Source organism: Alexandromys fortis, unplaced genomic scaffold (genome assembly GCF_014885135.2).
Source record: "Alexandromys fortis isolate MF-2015 unplaced genomic scaffold, M_Fortis_MF-2015_v1.1 scaffold_5, whole genome shotgun sequence".
NCBI classification, from domain to species: domain Eukaryota; kingdom Metazoa; phylum Chordata; class Mammalia; order Rodentia; family Cricetidae; genus Alexandromys; species Alexandromys fortis.
Window position 1 is genome coordinate 15,387,772 of NW_026067924.1, and position 20,939 is coordinate 15,408,710.

The following is a 20,939-nucleotide window of genomic DNA, read 5'->3' on the forward strand; positions in this document are numbered from 1 at the left end:
CTGAACTCAGTGCACTGTGTTAACATCTTGAAGTGAAGTGTGGGTGATGCTCAGTGCTTGAACCCTTGTCCAGCGTGCAAAGTTCTGGGCTCAGTGTAGAGCACAGTAAGGGAAAAAGGGGAGAGAGTGCTGGGTGTGGCAGTGCACTTCTACAGTGCTGCCTCTTTGGAGGCTTCCAAGGGTCCTGAGTTCAATTCCCAGCAACCACATGGTCACTCATAAACATCTGTAATGAGATCCGGTGTCCTCTTGAGGAAGAGACCTGGTCAGTAGTTCTTATCAACGTAGACCATGAAACCCAATATGCACAAGTTCAGCAGAACCGCCATATACGGGCTGCCCATGCGTGCTTCAGCATTGCCAGGGCATAAATTTTATTTTTATTCAATTTCTTGGCTACATAATGAGTTCCAGGGTTTTCTGGCTACAGAGTAAGACTCTGTCTCAGAAAAAAATAAAATGAACAAAAACAAACAAACAAACAAAAGAAACTGAAGTAGGGACTATAGTTGGGCTTAGATGGTAATGGGCTTGCCTAAAACCCAGCAGTCTTGAGTTCTAGCCCCAACATCACATAGCCAGACAGGATGGTGTGTGCTGTACTCTGAGCACTCAGGAAGTAACAATAGGAAGATCAAGAGTTCAAGGTCACCCATGGCTACATAGTAAGTTTGACACCAGACTGGGCTACTTATGACAACTGTCTCGAAACACCCAAAGAGCTGAAGAGTGACTTACAAAATCAAGAGCACTAGTTGCTCTTAAGAGGAATGCAGTTAGCTGGGCAATGGTGGCGCACGCCTTTAATCCTAGCACTCGGAAGGCAGGCAGATCTCTGTGAGTTCGAGACCAGCCTGGTCTACAAGAGCTAGTTCCAGGACAGGCTCCAAAGTTACAGAGAAACCTGGTCTCGGGGGGGAAAAAAAAAAAAAAAAAAAAAAAAAAAGAGGATGGCAGGTCATATAGCAGTACCCACATGGCAGCTTAGAGCCCTTCACCACTTCAGCACCAGTGGTCTCTTAACACCCTTTTGTGGTCTCTTCAGGACTCACACACACCTGGCACACTGATATACATGCAGGAAACATAATACACATAAAATAAAATTTAGAAAAATCCAAAATTTAAAAACCACAAAATATATCCATAAGACCAAGAAGTGCAAGAGTCCTGGATTATAGGATTGCCACTCAGCCTTCCTTTACCTTGCACCTCTCCAGACCAAAGGACAAAGATCTTTGTTCTTATTTTCACAGGTTTCTCATTGTGTGGAGCCTTTAGGGGTATTTTTTGAAACTTTATTGGTTTATCCGGAAAAGCCCTGTTAAACCATGTGCATTTGAAAGACTGTTTTGAGTAGTAATTTGTTGAAATAAGAGCAGCGGGGCTGCGTCCCCAGCACCCCAGCCGCCTGCTAGCTTATGCCCGAAATAACAACACACAAACTGTATTCATTTAAAGACTGTTTGGCCCATTTCTATCTAGCATCTTCTAGGCTAATTCTCACATATTAATTTAGCCCATTTCTGATAATGTGTGTAAGCACCCTAAGGTGCACTTACCGGGAAGATTCTAGCCTAAGTCCATCCTGGGTCTGAGCTTCATCGCGTCTGCCTCAGAGCACAGAGCTATCGTGTCTACCCGGGAGAGCTGAGCATGGCATCTCTGCTCCAGAGAGCAGAGCTGTCGGGTCTGACCTCACTTCCTCTTCCTCCCAGCATCCTATTCTGTTTACTCCTCCCACCTATGTTTTAACCTATCAGGGCCAAGGAGTTTCTTTATTGCTTAACCAATGAAATCAACAGATTGATATATGACACTCCCACATCAGTAATTCCCACTTACTGCAGGGGAAAAAATAGTCAATATATGAAGACTATCTATAGTTTAGACACATTGCCAACTTTATTTATTTTTGTTTTTTTAAAACACACTTATTTATTTATTTATTTATTTATTTATTTATTTATTTATTTATTTATTATGTATACAATATTCTGTCTGTGTGTATGCCTGCAGGCCAGAGGAGGGCACCAGACCCCATTATAGATGGTTGTGAGCTACCATGTGGTTGCTGGGAATTGAACTCAGAACCTTTGGAAGAGCAGGCAATGTTTTTAATCTCTGAGCCATCTCTCCAGCCCCCATTGCCAACTTTATTAACAAAGACATAAAGGAATGAGGTAGAAAGTGTAAGTCAACAAGAGTTTACTGGATACCTGCCTTGCCCAGGTTGTTGAGGCCGAGGTATGTAGCCAAGCGGTGGAGGCTCCTCTGGCAGTGTGCAAGAGGTCTTGGGTTCAATTGCCAATAACACAGTTACTTCCTACATTCCCTGCCTTCAAATTGCCTCCTGCTAGTCAGGAAGTAACTATTGCCTACCCCCACCCCAATCCAGGATTCAAGGATTAAATAGTAAAACCGGACAAAGGCACAAGAATGAAGGAAGGCCCTTGTCTGTTTGGTTTCGGAGTGTGCTTTTTAGTCTTAGGAATCCCAGAGACCTGAAAGCCCTGTAGGAGCTTTATCAGGAAGGTACACAGTGATGGGTTTGCACAGGGTAGGAAGCAGATAACCTGGGAGAGTCTTGGAAAGAGACTGGGGGGCTGGGAGATGACTCAGCTGGAAAGGGCCTTTGTCAGAGTTTGATCTGTGTGGAACCCACCTAGGGGGATCAAACTGATCCCCACAAGCTGTCCTCTGACCTTTACAACCCTCCACCCCCACGGGCCCTTTATGTGTATCCACAGTAATAGTAAATTATCAAAGAATGGAGTCTTGCGGTCTGAGTCGGGGTGGGGGTGGGGGTGGGGGGTGGGGGTGAACCAGGTGGGAAGGGTCACCACCAGGGACTCTGTTTAGAGGCACTCTCCCATAACAACAGTCAAGGTTTTTATCAGAACAGTGGTTAATTGCTTGCAAGAAATCTTTTGATGGTTGATGTTCCTTCACAGAAAGAGGGGGTTGGGAGAGTCAATGGGGCCTCATCTGAGATTTCAGCTGCTCCCTTCTACACCTCTGAGTCCCTGATATGTAATTTGATTCTAATTGCCTGTGGCCTTATGGTTTTTTTTTTCTTTCTTTCTTTCTTTATTTATTTATTAAATATTTCAGTCTCTTCCCCCCCTCCGCCTCCCCTTTGGCCTTATGGTTTTAGAGGTGCTAGCTAGGGTTTATATAAAAAAAAATGAACTCCTAACTGAAAGGGGCACTCCATTTGCACAGCTGTAAGGAAATCTTCATCCATGCAAGGGTATGCGGCTGCTTTGGGGTCACCCACACTCCCGTAAGTAGCCCCTTACCCTTGTTCTGTGTAAGTCCCAGTAACCTTGTTGGTGATCCAAGATGGACTACGGTGCAATTGAACTCTGTAGTTGGAGAACTATAAGGAGGCTGTTTACCATCTTTTCAAAGAAAGAGTTCCACCAACAGCACTCCGGAGGAAATGTTGGAATAGAAACGGAAGATTATTCTTAGGGAAGCAAGGCCCATAGCGGCCTTTAAAACTAGACTACCAACTCATCGGGATAGCTCACACTAGGAGTCTCAGTACCCGGGAAGGTGAGGCAGAACTGCAATCCAGGCCACAAGACAGACACTTTTAAAAAACCAAAAAACGAAACACAGGCCTTTGAACTCAGCACTCTGCGAGGCAGAGGGGGTCTTTTAGTTGGAGGTCAGCTTGGCCTGCGTAGCAAGTTCCAGGGCAACATAGCTGAGACCTTGTCTCAAAAACCGACCAACCAATAAATACAACAATAACCAAAATTAAGCGGCCAAACGCCGGGTATTCCCTTTCTTTTCCTCCCTCCCTCGGTCCTGCCCTTTAAAAGTCGGAACCTGATTGGTCAGCCAGGGACATTCCCAGCTGCGGGTGATGGAAGTGCACACAAGTACTCCAGAATCCGAAGGCACGTGGATGGGTTGGGTCAAGTAGAATGAGATTTAGCAGCGGGAATATTCGACTTGTGTGAACTTCATCTGGCCCTTCGACGTACTCCAAGGCTTAAGGAGACAGGGTCGCCATCAAAAAGCATTTTCCAAAGAGGCCTCTGTCTTTTCATCTTACGGTTGTCTATTGATTACGTGTAGCTCTCAATCACCATAAACAGGGAATTCATAACGCGGATGCGGGGACACCGCGCTCAGTGGGCCTGAGATCCAGAAGTGCACGAAAAGGTCCCAGAAAACACCAGCTCCCGCGCAGGGGTCTCTGCAGCACCCACCGGGTTCTGCAGCTCCGAGCCTCAGGGCCGAGATTTGCGGACCGGCCCCCAGCTCAGCCTGGACCCTCGTCGCCGGCAGCCAGCAGATGGCTCTCGGGCTCTCTCTACAGCTCAGTCGACCCCTCTCCAGAGACGCAAGCGCCTGCGGCACCGGAGCGAGGCTGCGAGGAGGGGCGCGGAGGCCGGCGCCGCCGCAGCCGTCCGGGAAGCAGCCACCGCAGCCGAGCGTCGCGTCGGTCCCCGGGCTGTGCCCCGCGCCGGGGACGGAGCGCCCAGGCCCGGAGGCCGGCCGGGGACCCGTGCGGAGGCCGCTCTCGCGAGGCGGGGAGGAGACGCAGGGGGACCAGGAGGAGGAGCAGGAGCTGGTGAAGGAGAGGAGGAGGAGCGGGAGAAGGGGAAGGAGGAGAGCAGGGCCGGCCCGCCCCTGCCCAGCCCAGCCCCGCTGGAGGCCGAGACCAGCCGGGTCGCCCAACCCTCGCCTTCCGCTTCACCTACGCCCAAGGTGCGGCGCAGAGGCCCGGCTGCGCGGCGCCCGCGCCAGAAGGAGCCGGTGCTGCAGCCGCCTTGCATTCGGCCCCCGGAGCTGCGAGCCGAGAGGGCGGCATGTAGCGGCGGCCGCAGAGCCAGCTCGGATTTGTAACTCTTAGGAATTTTTTTTTTCTTTTGGTACTGCGGGCGCGCGGCAACCTTGGATCAACGCCCCGCTGCTCTGGCCCATTCTTCCCTTGCAAGCTGCGGCTCCCTCGCGGAAACATTAAAGGGTTTGGGGAAGGGCGCGGGGCCGAGAGTCAGAGTGGGACCCGGGATCTCCCCGCGCCCAGTGGGCAACCATGACCGACGAGAGCTCCGATGTCCCCCGAGAGTTGATGGGTAAGCCTGGCGCGGTGGCCGACTGGTCATCTTCCTCTGTGCACACCTCTTCTCCGCCTCCCTTTCCATCTCCGTCCTCCCGCAGAGTCCCCGTGCTCTGGAGCGCTAGTGGTGTGGGGCAGGATGGCCGGGGGGCGCCTAGAAGTTTGCTGGCCTGATGGCCGCAGGAGCTGGGTGCAGAGAGAGGAAGGCGTGGGGAGGCATCCGGAGCCCTGGAGGGCTCCGGGCGGGTCTCCCTGACCTGCTGCACCAGGTGGGTCAGGTTGGCAGAACGTGGAGCTGGTGGGGCGTCCCTTCCAGCGGCCAGCCCCATTGCCCCTAACTCGGGAAAGTCCGGGAAAGCCTAGCAGGAGGATGCCTGGCGACAGCATTGTAGGTCCCCTCGGGCTCGTGCCAGGCACCCTTCAGGAAATTCCCGTCTGGGGCTGCCCCTCTCACCGACTGCCTCAGGGATGGAGGCGCCGGCCCAGCGTCAGGACCGGGTCTGGTAAGGCGTGGCTTTGGGGATTGAGCTGGAAGCTAGAGTGTTACCCGACTGACGTCTGCTAGGACCAGGAAATGGAGGGTTAATGATAAAAGCCTCATTTTAATAATGATTTACCTACTGACTACCCCCAGTCTCTTTGGGAACACGTACGTGGTACTCTGTGCCAGGTGACTGACTGGTTGCTCGAGGCCCTTCTGATTGGCAGAGGGCTGGTGTGTGTGAAGGGGGGGGGGTGTCCTCTTTTGGAGCGGAGAGTGGGATTGAAGTCTTGGGGCTTTGCTTTATCAGGGAAGGTTAAATGGCAGATGACAAATGGCCTAGGAGCACTGGGAACCAGCGCTCACGCTCGCGAGGACTACGTTGACTTGCAGTAGGGTGAACGTATCAGCATGGGCATGCTTTGAACCTCAGTGACCCGGATTCTCCGAGGTACCATGCTGGGAACACTCTCAGTGCCTTGATGTTTCCTGGGTGCAGACGTGGAGGGAAAGTTCTCACTGCCGGTCCACCTCAGTCTGGAATTTGCCCCTCTGCTCCACACTGCAGCGTTTGTACTTGAGAGGACTTGGTGTCCCCTCGCAAAACTGCTCACTCTGAGGGTGAAACTTGGCGGGAAGAAGCTGTTGCTGGATTTGTATGGAGCTTTGCTTTTGTTGAATTAAAACCGCCACCACCCCAGGAAAAAAAAGGCGAGTGAGGGGTGCTTGCCCACCCCCTCCTTTGTTCCAGGCCCTCTCCTCAATCCCAGGAGTCAGTTCTGAGCGAGTGGCCCATCCTGTCCTGGGTGTTTCCAACACTCTGCCCAAACAGGAAGCTAACGCTGGAGGCTCCAAAGGTGGTAAAGTTGTGTGGCATTGTCCTGGGACCCAACGTTCAGGTAGTTTAGACTCAAGGGGCAAAGTGGACGGTGAGGTGAAAAGCCTGCCTTTGTCAGTGGTTTTCAGTACGTCCGTGTGCTCAAAAGTTGAATTTGACCCTTCTTTTGAATGGAATTTTTGTGTTTCTTTCAGTATTGTGTGATTTTGGAAGGACAGTGGCTGGCAGGATCCTTCTCATTTAGGCTATGGTGGGAAAATGCACCTGCTGCTGTTTCTGGGGTTAGGAGCTGACAAGAGTTCTGAACAGTTCCAAACGGCAGAGCGCAAAGGCTTCGCTGTGTTCTCCTAAATGTCTCTTTGAAGGTGTGTAAGCTATGTATCTTTCTGACTAAGATGATTTTTTTTTGAAAGATAGGGGCTCTTTTAGCCCAGGGTGGGTGCCAACTCCCCATGTAGCTGAGTCTGGCCTTAAGCTGTTCTCCCTCCTGCTTCTGTCTCCTGAATGCTGTTTATGGGAGTGAGCCACCTCTTGACTTTTGTCCAACAACTTAAGAGCAGAAAACAAACGGTGTGTGGGTGGGAGGGAGAGGAGGTACAGTGGCCCAAGCTGTTAACCCTAGTACTGCGGAGGCAGAAGCAGGTGGATCTCTGTGAACTTGAGGCAAGGTTGGTCTACACAGTGAGTTCCAAGTCAGTCAAGACTACATAGGAGACTCTGTCAAAACAACAACAACAACAAAAAAAGCAGAGAGCAAGAATACCTGTCACGCGTCACCACCAGAGACACTGCTCTTAGCTTTTGGATTGTGACTTCTGTCTCCCTTCCTGTGTACATAGTTAGTGAATTTCAATGGCCCTCTTCCCACAGCCTGGTGGGCTGGGCTAGGGTCTTCCATGCTGGTTTTGGTTCTGATGAAATAGCAGCTGGACAGAATTCCCAGAGCTCAACCTCCCTGTACCTCCATGTACCCTGTCCTAATTCTGTGTCTTTGCTGTTCCTTGGGCTTCACTTTCTCTGTTTTCAGCCTTCTCTCACCTTTTCTCTACCTGCTGTGTAGTTGCTGCTAAAATAATATACTTTAGTCTGTATATACTAAAACGTCTATCTTGTAAAGAGTAAAATTCTAGACCTTAGTGAACTGTATTGGACACACCAGTGTGGAAGCCAGAGGTCCATTTCCTGCCTCTTCAGCTCAAGATTCTCTTGTCCCAAACCTTCACTTCCTGCCTTATCTGTGAGAAGGTGTGATTCACTTAGTGCTACCTCTAGGGGCTTTCATTAGATGGTAAACTACCATAGACAGTGAGGAGATAGCAGGGCTGTTCATATTTACTGAATCCCCAAATATGGTTAGAATGCAAAATAGAGAGCTTTATCAACCTAAAAGAGGGGGCTGGGATTTGAAGGATAAGTAGGATATTATCAGGAGAATAGGGCAAAGATATCCTAGAAAAAAGAATTCATGGAAAATCCTGGATTTATGAAAATCCGGAGACATGGACCTTTGTGTATGTTCTGAGAAGTGGAGCTGGGAAATGTGAGACTCCCACACTGCAATCATTGGTTCTTCCCCGATTGACCGTACCTCCGACCAGGAGAGGCACCTGTGGTTAGGAGGGCCTTGGGCCGACTTAGGGAGCGACGGATGCCAAGGATCTTGGTGCAATCATCTTTGGGGCTCATCATGGTCTGAGCAGCAGGTGGATTTTGGGAAACCTGATGCCTAAGTCACTCAGAGTGTTCAGCAAAGTGTTCGTCTTTCACAGTGACCAGTGAAGATGACACTGTGTTCGATTTGGGAATGTTCAGATTGGATAGCTCATGAGAGTCACAGGAAGACATAGTCTCCTAAACTTTCAAATCTTTCTTCCTAATTTCTCCTTTGACATCAATTGCTATTGTGTGTTGATGACTGGGGAGAGCCCTTTTCTGACTAAACCGTTTGGTGAAGTCTCAATCTGGTTCTTTGACTGGACATTTCCAGCTCCCAGAAGCTTCCAGATTCATCCCAGTGGCATACAAATGTGGAGATTTCTCAAAAAAAATTTTTTGGGGGAGAGCGCATCTTGTTTTATCACAAAGGCTTGTGTTGGATTACTAGACTGAAGTGATTCTCCTGCCTTATCCCCCAAGGAGTTGGTTGAGACTACAGGCAGGGACCGTCAAGCCCAATGAAGGCAGGAGTGGGGATTGGTCTCAGGGCTTTGGTCATCGTAAGCAAGTGTTCTACCACTGAGCTACAACATAGCCCACTGCTGTCAAGACTTTACTATCCCCAGAACTGGAGACATGGCTCAGCCGTTAAGAGTACTTGCCTTTCAGAGGACTTGCCTTTGGTTCCCAGACTCAAACAAAACCCTCTTGAAGGCTGACAACGCTCAGACCTGTTAATCTAGCAGAAAGAAAGAAGAGGACCAGCAATAAAAAGAGCTAACCTCACTCCTGCCAACGCCTGCTCTGCGCTAGTGCCCCTTTTTCTTGCTAAAGAAGGGAAATAATGAAACCTTTCCTTTCTTCCAGAAAGCATAAAGGATGTGATTGGCAGGAAGATCAAAATCTCAGTGAAGAAGAAGGTGAAGTTGGAAGTGAAGGGAGACAGAGTGGAGAACAAAGTACTGGTGAGTGACGGGGAGACACGGTGCAGAAGAAGTGTCTGCTCCCCTCTTCCCCCTCCATTTGGGTGCAGAAGAAGTGTCTGCTCCCCTCTTCCCCCTCCATTTGGGTGCAGAAGAAGTGTCTGCTCCCCTCTTCCCCCTCCATTTGGGTGCAGAAGAAGTGTCTGCTCCCCTCTTCCCCCTCCATTTGGGTGTAGAAGAAGTGTCTGCACCCTTCTTCCCCCTCCACTGGTTTTCATGTAGCCTTCCTGCTAGTGCTTGACTTTTTTCTTCAAGACTCCAATGGCCAATTTCTTGGATTCACTGGACTCTTTCCTATTGCAAACTGGAACTTTCAGAGGGGCTCCTCATGTGACTAGTCTGCCTAGTCTTCTGGAGGATTTTAAGACATTCTCGTCTCATTGCTTTAACCAAAGTTCTCAAGTGTTCCATGTATTAACACCCCCTGAGGGCCCAAAGAGTGTGAGCAGTGCACCTGTTCCCATCCCTGGCGATCTGGTGTTCTAGAGGAACCACTGGTTTCTAGGCACAGTGTCTTTGTGCTGTGGTTGAAATTGGTGTTAAAGTCCTTTTTGGCCCAGGTTTTTAGAGGCCACCAGTGGCTGACTAGGACCAAGAGGTGCGAAGTCATTTGTGGTATTTCGCCCCTTTTCTTGTATCACAAGTCTAAATTTGAACACAGGTGAGAAATTGCCTGCTGTGGCTCACACCTATAATCCCAGCACATGGGAAGCTGTGACAGGGGTATTGTCTGGAGTTTGTGGCCATCCAGGGATGTGAGACATCATCGAGAGAGAGAGAGAGAGAGAGAGAGAGAGAGAGAGAGAGAGAGAGAGAGAACAGGAGCTGGAAAGATGGCTCAGTGGTTAAGAGCACTTGTTGCTCTTGTAGAGAACCTGGTTACCAACATGGTAGCTCACAACCATCTGTAACTCCAGTTCCAGGAACACTGGCACTTTCTTCTGGCTTCTGCAGGCACCAGGCATGTACATGGTGCATGTGCATACACACACACACACACACACACACACACACACACACACACACTCAGGCACAACACTCCCATACATACAATAAAATAGAATAAATCTAAAAAAAATTAAAAATAACAAAGCCAGTACGAGTGGAGAGATTTATTTTATTTTAGTTTTTGGCTTTTTGAGACAGATTTTCTCTGTGTATCCCTGGCTGTCCTGAAACTTGCTTTATAGAACAAGCTGGCCTTGAACTCAGAAATCTGCCTGTCTCTGTCACCGGAGTGCTGAGATTAAAGGCGTGCACTGCTATCACCACCACCCTGCCTTTTCTCCCTTCCTCCCCCTTTCTCCCTTCCTCACCCTTTCTTCCTTCCTTCCTTCCTTCCTTCCTTCCTTCCTTCCTTCCTTCCTTCCTTCCTTTCTTTCTTTCTTTCTTTCTTTCTTTCTTTCTTTCTCTTTTTTTTTTTTTGAGAGAGTCTCACTGCTGTAGCCTGGCTGGCCTCTACCTTGCAGCGCTCCCCATCCCTCAGGTTTCTGAGCACTTGGATTACAGGCATGCGTTGTCACATCCAGCGCAGCAGAATGCTCTCCAGCATTTTGCCATGGGAAGTTTCAGACATGCAAAATTAGAGCAGCATGTTATAGCGAATCCTGTGTTTGTCACTTAGCTCTAATAACTTAGTGTTTTGCCAATATTGTTAATTTATCTATCACCCCCTATACTACAGATTTTTTTCCCCTCAATTATTTTAGAACAAATCTGGAGCAGATGGCATTGAAAGAGAATATTTCCAATATTCCACTTCTTCAGCAGAAATTGGCTGTCGAATTGTAGTGTCATTCTGATTATACCTGTTTTAAGAATCTTAGAAGACTCTCAGGATGTGGATTGTCTCGTGTGGCTGTGAGGCTTGTGCTGTTGATATGACTTCTGGTATTGTTACACGCATCTGAGGGCTGTAGCATCAGGATGGGAAAGCATTGGTGACCTTTGCCTTGCTCTGAAATGCGCTCCTGTAGATGCAAGATTCAGGTTATTAATAGTGAAAATGATTCATGCGCTGCTTGATTTTACTTAGCTTTAAATAGTCGGCTCCTTTAAGTTGTGTTTTCCTAAAGAGTATTCAGCCACTTTTGTATTACCTTTTGGAAATAGTAGTGCAGAGAGAAGAAATGTTGATATCGTGTGTTCTTTTATTTATTTATTTTTTTGGTTTTTTTTGAGACAGGGTTTCTCTGTGGCTTTGGAGTCTGTCCTGGAACTAGCTCTGTAGACCCAGGCTAGTCTTGAACTCACAGAGATCCCCCTGCCTCTGCCTCCCGCGTGCTGGGATTAAAGGCGTGCGCCACCATCGCCCGGCTCATGTGTTCTTTTATATGTTCAAAGTAACTTCAGTTTTGGATTCCTTCTCTCCAGTCCTTCCTGTGGTAGGAGTCAAACCCATCTACAATTGAGCTACATAAAGCCCGGTGTGTACTTTTGTTGAGCCCAGGGCCTTACACATGCTGGAGAAATGCTTTTCTACTGAGCTATACCCCCGGTTCCCATGTGAAGCTTCGTTTCTGGAGAATATGATATAAACATCAAGTCCTGTTCATTCCAGCAGCCTGAAGAATGACATTTGGTATCATTTGGTGTTTATGTTCTTCATTACACTAGGCAAGCTGTGCCATGGCTCAAATTTATTGGTAACATCTCAAAGACAGAATCGTGCCCACTATAATAAAATCGGTGCCATTTTCGAATATCTGTGATGATGACGGAGGCTTTGCACAAATGAGTGGCAGAGCGCTTGGCTTGCGTGTGCAGGCCGTGCGTGCAGGCCGGGCGTGCAGTTCCCAGCACTGGAGAAAGGAGTGAACATGGGTGATGTGGCTGCTTCATCTGAGAGTTTCTGGCTCACCTTCTGGAGCTCTTGAGAGTTGTAATCAACTTACAGATGGATTTGAATTTAATCATTTATCTCCCTGAATCTGGAACCATTGTGATTTTTAGATGCTTGGCCTGAACTTTTGGCTCTTATTTAATTAAGGTCTGGCTTCCTTTGACAGGCTTTAAATTTGAATAAGATGATTCAAGCAGTACCGTCACATTTTGGCTTTTGGAGTTTTCAACACAGAGAAAATGGAGCTAATTAGCACCCCCCCGACAGGTTATTAATGAGTTTATTTCTTTACATGGATTCTTTTGAGTGTGTGTGGTGCTTGCATGTGAGTGTGTGGGTGTCCCCATGAGGAAACCGGAAGGAAGACATCGGGTGTCTCCCTCTATTGCTTTCTAACTGGTCCCTTGTGACAGGGTCTCTCACAGAATCAGAATTTCCTTTTCTGCTAGGCTGGTTGACTAGCTAGCTCTCAGAATGCCCTTGCCTTTGTCTTCCATCACTAAGGTTACAGCCATGCCTGGATTTTTATGTGAATGTTGGGGATTTGAACTTAGGTCCTCATGTTTGCAAAGCAAGTACTTTTACCCACTGAGCCATCTCCCCAGCCCCATGTAGCCCAGGCTGTCCTTAACTCTCAGAAATCATCCTGCCTCAGCCTTCTGAGTGCTGAGATGACAGGTATGAGCTACCATAGCTGCCTGGGAGTGTCCTGTTTCCCATTTATCTTGGGTAGCGGTTTGTCTTTATCTTTCTTCTCATGAGCAGAGTGGCTCATGCTCTGGAATCCTGAGCAAATGCTAGGTGCTGTGCTGAGTTCTCAGAGCGTTACGTCTTCAGGTCCTGCCACGATCCTGCCAAGTAGGGACACTTTTTGTGTTTCTGATTTTCAGATGAGAAGGTTGAGGTATGGAGAGACCGAAGTGACTGGCTTTGGGTCATCCAGTGAGTTAATGGCAGAGCAGGGGTTTGGACCCAGACATTCTGAACATAGATGCTTTCTTTGCTTGTGTTCAAAATAACAGAAAATAGCTTTGCTTGTTTGGTGGCTGCTAACTTCACTGGCAGGAAATATTGGGGGTTTTGATTTGGTTCACCCAGATGAGCGCCAGGTATATGGCTTGACAAGTTGAGTGTAGACTCTCTATAGGATGTCAGCCATCAGTCTGGTATGGAAACATTTATACTATATACTATACACTATATACTGCTTACTACATTACACACTATATACTGTATATTGTATACTAACAGTAACCAGACTGTGGGGTTGGCATGTCCTCTGTAGGAATAATGGGGGTGGAGGGAGTACAAGGAAGGGGTAGGAAGGAACCGAAGAAGTAGGGAGGCCTTCAGAAAGAGGTGAAACCTAAGGTTGTGGCCAACTAGATGAAAGGGGTCAGCCTTGGGAAGAGTGGAGAGCAATCTCAGGGCCTGGAAGCCAGAGTGAACCTAGAGAAAGAAACCTGTCAGGTGGTGAATTCCTTGAAGCTCTCCTATCAAGAAAGTCAGGACTGGTCAGACAAGTCTCTTTTCACCATGTGATTGATTCCCCCCCACCTGTTCTTGATGACCCTCACTTTATTCTCTAGGCAGCAGGAGGGCTCTGTGGAAAGGGTTTAGCAACTTTAGATCAATGTTAGTCAATTGCTTTCTTGAATAAAGCAGATATTGTAACAGTAGCAATTCCTATGCCTTGCTTTGCAGATTAAGTGCATATGTTTAAATACTGGTTAGCATTATGAAAGGCATACCGTGAACATCTAATATCTTGTTAATACTGCACTAACTAAGGGGCCTGGCATTCTCTTTTGTCAGTGACCAGAACCTAAATTCCTGGTACTTCTACTGAGAGTCCTAGATTAGCTTATAAGGCTAAGATAGTTTATTCATAGTTGGTGGCACCTTATTAACACACTAGAAGGCAATAGACTATGATATTTTAGGGAGAAAGTAATTCTGCGCTTATGTAAATTTGACAATCAGATGTTAACAATAAATGGGTCTCAGTTTTGGATTTTCAGAGAAATTAATACACTTCTTAAATTTTATTTTTAAATTATTATTGTTGTTATCTTTTAATGTTAATGTGTATGAGTTTTTTGCCTGCACATATGTATGTGTACCGTGTGCATGGCTGGTTCCCGAAGAGGTTAGAAGAGGACATTGGGTCCCCAGGGTCGGGAGCTAGAGACCATGGTGAGCAGCCATGTGAGTGATGCGAATCAAGTGTGGGTCTTTGAGGAGCAGCCAGTGCTCTTCACGACTGAGCCATCTGGTCAGCCCCAGGGACATTCGTACACCTCAGTGCATTGGAAACCTTAAAAAATGAAGTAGGTTGTGTTCCAGACGTGGTCAGAGAACCTAGTGCTACAAAGTGGGGAGCTGAGATGGGATAGACCAGAGCTCTGGAAGTCTAAAGACTAGAATGGTCAAGAGTTCACTCCAAGTGCTCTTCTTGAGGACGGTCCTTCAGCCCACGTCGTCCTAGTGGGAACTAGGTCTCTGGGGTCATGATGGAGAGCCCGCTCCTCTGTTTCTGAGATGCCTCTTTCTTTCGTCTTTAGGAGATGTTTTCTCGCCAGTGACCCTGTATGTCTTAGACTCTTGTTCAAACATTTGCTAACCGAATTATAATTTTTACTTTTACATAGTTCTAGATTTATATAGTTAAAACAAATCATATAGTGGTTCCCTTACCTCCTGACCAGCTTCCCCTGTCTTCCAAAATTGTGTAATATCACAACCGCGATCCTGATATTGAGTATCTGTGTGCGCTGCAAGTATCCTTCTATAGGTATCCCTCATGGTAGCTCAGGTTACCCTCCAACTTGCTGTACAGCAGAGGGGCTGGCTTTGAACACATGGTTCTCCTGCTTCCTTCCATCTTACCAGGGCTATGGCCTTTATTCTGTTCTTTCTATTGTGCTGTCTTTTCAAGAACGTTAGATTTTGGGGCATCATAGCTCAGGTCTGTACAGAATGTTAGATTGCTGGGCGTGGTAGCTCAGGTCTGTACTCCTAATGCTTAGGCAGGTGAAAGAGGTCACCTAGAGCTTCTGACCAGTCAGTCCCAGGATGGAATGAGGTCCTAAGAGAACTTTACAGAAATAGTCATGGACTATGAGCCATTCGGGGTCGGCTTTTCTTACACAACTCACATCAAGTTTCTCATATCAGTTGTACGCTTTGCTGGTGTTCCCATGGCAATGTGTGTTTCATAGTTTTTTGTTGTTGTTGTTGTTGTTTGCAATGATTGAAATCCTGGGTTATTCCCAGTTTTTGGCTATTCGGAATGAAAAGGATTTTTGTGTGAGCACATGCTTATATTTCTTGTGATAAACTGAGGACCACAGTTGTTGGTTTGCGTGGGAATTGCATTTTTTCTTAGAAGCTGGCAAGCTTTCCCAGAGTGGCCATTACGTAATCCTACCTGCTCCATGTGGCCCTTCCAGTTTCTCTGCTTCTTTGGCAGTACTTGGTGTAGTCTGGATTTTTTCTTTTTTCTAACGGACTGATTGAAATGAAGAAGAAAGCCCCAAATGAACCAAAATCAAATAAATAAATACTCCAGTAACTCTGAGGAGGGAGCGAGGTCCCACTGAGGTCTTCCCAGCCACTCCTTCTGAGTCGTCTCTGGGGAAGGAGTGGGCTGTGCCTCCCTCTAGGATGGTGGCTCAGAAGCAGCCCTAAGGTCCAGTCGTGGTCTCAGCTTGGCTGTGTTCTGTTTGATTTTGGAATTCAGGCTACAAGGGTGTCTTGAAGCCCTAGCTCTCATACACATGTTGTGGGAGGATGTGAAGTCAGAAACAAGATTCTCTTTCTCCTCCATCTCCATCTCCTCCTTTTCTCCTTCTGCCTTTTTTGTCTTTCTTCTTCCTTCATTCCCTCTTTTTTTTGACATAGGGTTTCATGCGGATCAGGCTAGTCTTGAACTTGCTCTGTTGCCAATGGCTTTGGGCTCTGGCTTCATCTGCGTCCATCTCAGTTCTGAGAGGATGGATGGACATGGATGCCCTGCGAGGCCTGGCTTGAACTCTTTGACATTGTTCTTTTGTTTTTGACAAGTTAACCTGGAATCCTCGAAATGTATTTGACTTGACTTGGCAATGATCTATCTTCTTAGCATCTTTTTCTTCTGTTTCTCCCTTCCTTCCTCCCCTCCCTTTCTCCTCTTCACTTTTTGGGACAGGGTCCCTGTGTAAACACCAGGCAGCCGACAGGCTTCGAAATCCATGCCTCAGCATCCGAGTGCTAGGATTATTGTGAACCATGATGATAGCTCTTTTCAATAGCTTAATTAGTTTTTTTTAGAGTAAGTCTAAGTTGTTTTTTTTTTAATTCATTTAAATTTTACTACTTTTGTGTGTCTGTGATACAAGGTTTTTTAAAATGTTGAAAAGTATGTAGTACGAGGTGTTTATTATTATTGTTGTTGTTGTTGTTGTTGTTTGTATAACTGGTCCCACAATGTAGTGGTGACTAGCCTGGAACTTGCTATGTGGTCCAGGCTAGCCTCCAACTCACAGATCTTCTTGGCTTTGACGTTCAAGTGCTAGGATTAAAGGGGTAAACTGCTATGGCTGGGCTTGAGGGTGCTATTCTGGATGTCATGTTTCCCTGAAATATTTAGGTGGCAGTGCTGTTATTGATTCAAAATATAAACGCTACTTGGAGGGTTCCTGGTGGGTCTCCCTCCCTCGCCCACCTGCTGGGTCAGGAGCTGGAGGGGAATATAACTTTCTTTTTTTTTTTCTCAAAAAAAAAAAAGGAATATTTCTAATAACATTTGGAAGCATTAACTGGCTTAATGTGCTGCGTGTTGTTAAGTCTATACTATACTATACTATACTATACTATACTATACTATACTATACTATACTCCAGCATGGAAGGTGCAGATCTCCTACACCTGGCCATGTGGTTTTTGTGCCTGGCCTATCTAATTCTTCCCCTTCCCTGCTCTGTAGTCCTCCCATCCCCCAGCTCCTAACTGGGTATAGCAGAACCTGTGCTACCACTCACTTCTATGAATGTCCCCTTTGGTGGTTGCCACACATTTAAAAAAAAAAAATTCCTAGGAATAATTAACAAACAAAACAGCAGCAATAGCAAACTCACATAATTTTCAGCAGGAGTCATAAAGAGGTAGCATCTTAGGAGTGTGATTTGCAAGTTTATAGGCAGCCTCCACACAGTGAAGCTGTACTTTTGCCTCCCTACCTCCTCCAGGAGCCTTGAGCACGCTGGGCAAATGTCCTACCACTGAGTCCTACTCCAAGCCCAGGAAGGCTGTTTGTTTGATCTGGAGAGAGAGTCCAGTCCTCACAGTGTTTGGGATAGCCCCCCCCCCCTTCTCTGGGCCCTCTCTGGGTAAGCAGGATGGTGGCAGAAGCACCTAGGTGGGTGTTGATTTGACTGTGGGCATTGGCACTGTAGTCCTGCTGGGCCAGTAGATGTAAGCGTAACCGTGAAATTTGCATCTAACGTTCATGGACAGCAGCTGCTTTTGAAGAGAACTGTTGGGATGCCATGGCTCTTGGCCTGGGGTTTAGTTAGACCCTCTGCAAGGTTGTGGGACAGTTGTCCTGTAATTTGAACAGCTCTCTTTGTGTACCACGAGGAGTCTCAGCTTTTCAGGGTGGCTTACAGTTCAGCACACCGGTGATGCTCAAAGCACCTGGGTGAAGTTACACAGATCTAGAAAGCCGAGCTTTCGGAAACAGCAGCCACACTGAACTGATCCCCAGGGGTGGCTGTTGGAGGCATGTACTTGCTGCCAAGGATCCTGGCACAAGTTCTGGGAAACTCAAAATAAAAGAAGCCGTGTTTGAGTGTTTCAGAATTTCCCTGAACCTTAAAACTGTGGTCAGTGCCCACCTGGCGGTGCCTCTCTTCTCTGGGTAAAGGTGGGGGCGGTCACACTTTCCCAGGATGCAGTTCTGCCTGTGGGTGAACTGGTACCTGAGCTGCATTCGCATTCTACTCGGGTCTGCAAGTGGCCCAGTTTCTGCTGTAGTTAGCGCCGTCTGCGAGAGTCAAATGACCTTGGGCAAGGGAGCTGCTGGACGCAGCCCCAGCTCGGTGTAACTTTTCATTGTTAAATAGATACTGTTTTTCCAGCTTCTGGGATTCGGCCTCCCTGGGAATTGGCATAATGTAGCTGGGAGGAGGGCAACTGGGGAGCTGGGAGCTGAGGGGTATGAAAGGGGTATTGTATTAAACAAGGGGCCAGGAAAGCTCACCAAAATATGGCGTGAATGGGGAGAACTCCCTCTTGGAGTTTATAGAACAGTTACAGAGGAAACAAAAAGGCATTCTGAGAGCTTACCTCGAGTTTCCATCCCCCAGAAACACTGTTCACATCTATTGTTCAAATAAACTGGAATCTGAAACAATGTTTTGTTCTTTGGAGAGAGGGTCCCTTTCTGTAACCAAGGCTGTTTGGAACTCAGTATAAACCTCAACCCTCCTGCCCCAGCCTCTGAAGCAGGTAGGAGCCAAGCCAGGCCTTTTATTTAATCTTTGGAAACAGAATCTCATATAGCTCAGGCTAATCTGGCACTATTATGTAACTGAAGATGACTTTGAACTTCTGATCCTCCTGCCTCTCCCTCCCCAGTGCTGGGGTTACAGTCATATGCCACTACCCAGTGCTGGAGAAGGTGCGTTTTGTACATTCTACCTGTATTCATTCTACCAATTGAGCTATATTGTTTCTAGTCCCTGTTTTTTTGTTTCTGTTTTGTTTTCTTTTTTAAAATTCCTTAGAGACAAAAATCTCTTGTGTACCCCAGGTTTAATTAACTTCAGGCCCTCACCCCCCAACATCCTTTTTCTAAAATGCTTTTGTCTGTTAGTAGACTATGAGAATTTACATGGGTTTGCACCTACAGTCTAGCAAATTTGGACTCTGGACTATAGCAGCATATTTGAGTGCAGCGTTGATTAGAGACTCTGAATCAAAAATAAGCCGGGGGAGGTACATGGCCTTTGATCTCAGTACTCAGGAGGGAGAGGCAGGCAGGTCTCTGGGCTCAAGGATAGTGACTGTAATAGTTTCACATCAGCCAGTGAGACAAACCACAAACAAACAAAAAAACCAAGCTGGCAAGATAGCTCAGTCAGTGTAGTGCTTGATTTGGAAGCCTGAGGACACAAGTTCGGTCCCTTAGCCCATGGTAAAGAAAGAAGCAGCTTTTATAATCCCAGCACTTTCTATAATCCCCGGCAGGAGTCGGGGATTCCCTGCATTTACTGGCCAGCAAGCATAGCCTGTTGGGTGAGTTCCAGGACCTGAGATCCTGTCTCAAGAAACAAGGTGGATGGCATGCATGCATGTTCACACACACACACACACACACACACCAAAATCAGTCTTTCCTTCAGGAAATCACATTTTAAAGGAAAATATAATTATTAAAAATTTTGGATTTAGACAATAATTTTGTTTCCATGGAAGGAATTCAGGTCTTGTACATGCAAGGCAAGCACCCTACTACTTACTAAACCCCAGCCTCTGTTTCAATTTTTTTTTTTCCGTGACAGAGTTTCTCTGGGTAATAATCCTAGATGTCCTGGAACTCCCTTTGTACACCAGGTTTCCCTTGAACTTACAGTACTGCCTCTGCCTCCTAAATGCTGGGATTAAAGGCGTGTACCACTACTGCCTGGCTAACTTTTTAAATTTTATCTTAACTTTTGAGATGAGAGGCTTACTCTGTAGCCTGAGATGCTCTGGAATTTGCTATGTACCCTAGGGTATCCTTGAAATGGCAGTCCTGCTGCCTCAGCCTCCCCATGGTGGGACTGCAAACATGTACTGCAGCACTATTAGATAATCCATGATATATTTAGAAAAAAAGGTGGGGGGGGGTCTCAATACTACTTTGTGGCCTCCTAAACTTCACTTTGACTCTCAGCTTTCTGGTAGTGACTCTTATCCAAATCAGTTTGGATTTCTGTGTGGTTCTGTGTTCATCCCTGCAGGACTATAATGTAACCATTCTATCTATTGTTAGATATTCTAGTTAACATCTGGCCTTATAAGTGCACATGGCCTCATTTTTCTTAGAGAAATTTCTGGAAGAGGATCGCTATGGGGCAGGCATTTAAAGGATGATTTTCTACCTGATTATTATGCAGAAAGTGTCAATAGAGAAGAATTCTGCCTTACTAATTTTGTTTTGTTTTGTTGTTTTAAGATACTTAGCAGAATTGATCTCTTTGCTCCCTGAACCCTAGCTCCTGGGGGCAAGCGTCATTGGACTTAGTAATTGTAAGTTATCAGGAATGGTGGATGCTATGGGGGAGGTGTTGTCTTCAGGTCTACAGATGTGGGTTTACAGTCGGCTCTTGGGTGTCATTTTCTTGGGCACTGTAGCTTTTCCTTAGGCTGGACGCTGCGGAAGAGTGAGGGTGCGTTATCTGACTTAGACCTTTGCCCTTGTCATGGAACTGTCTTGTCTCGGCTCTATAAATGATAGTAACTGGATTTGTACATGATAAGGTATAAGTGCACTCATCAGGTCGAGTATACTTAATAAGTGCCACGAGCTCATGCAATCAGAGTCAGAGCAAAGTCTTAAATATAAGAGTGTAAAGATGAAAGGCAATTACCTTCTCCCCATCGTTCTCTGGCATGACAACAGTCATGTGCTCCTGAAAACCTGTGCTCCTGCCGTGCTCAGGTCCCATTTTCCTTACCCTTCTCCCTGTCACCTTGACTTTCTGGTAGATCGTATTATTCCTTTAAAAACGGCGGCGGGGCGGCGTGGGTGTGTGGACAAACACAGGATAGACGGACGCAAAGGAAGAGACGGACACGCGGCTCCCACGTGGGTGTGTTTTAATGGGGAGAGGGGAACACAGTAAGGGGTGGGACGTGCGACACACAAGGGTAGGGGGGAAAAGGGCCAAGAGGGGGGCCAAGAGGAGGGAAACCTCGTGGACCTTCGCTTTTAACGGGGGGCGCAAGGTTATCTGGGAGGAATGGCCTTCACCTGGGCGTGGCCAGCACGCACACAGGTGATGGTAATCCAGGAGAAGTCTGGGAGCTGTAG

At 47.1% G+C, this 20,939-nt stretch overlaps 1 protein-coding gene across 2 annotated transcripts in view; it reads left to right on the forward strand.

Moving 5' to 3' along the window:
- Positions 1-4,884: 4,884 nt before the first annotated feature.
- Carmil1 (capping protein regulator and myosin 1 linker 1) overlaps positions 4,885-20,939 on the forward strand; it is a 262,924-nt gene continuing 246,869 nt past the window's right edge. For both annotated transcript variants that reach the window (XM_050142253.1, XM_050142251.1), the window contains exons 1-2: positions 4,885-5,096; positions 8,923-9,020. In XM_050142253.1, coding sequence (XP_049998210.1) covers positions 5,057-5,096; positions 8,923-9,020 — 138 coding nt within the window. In that variant the 5' untranslated portion in view covers positions 4,885-5,056. The remainder of the gene's footprint in view (positions 5,097-8,922; positions 9,021-20,939) is intronic.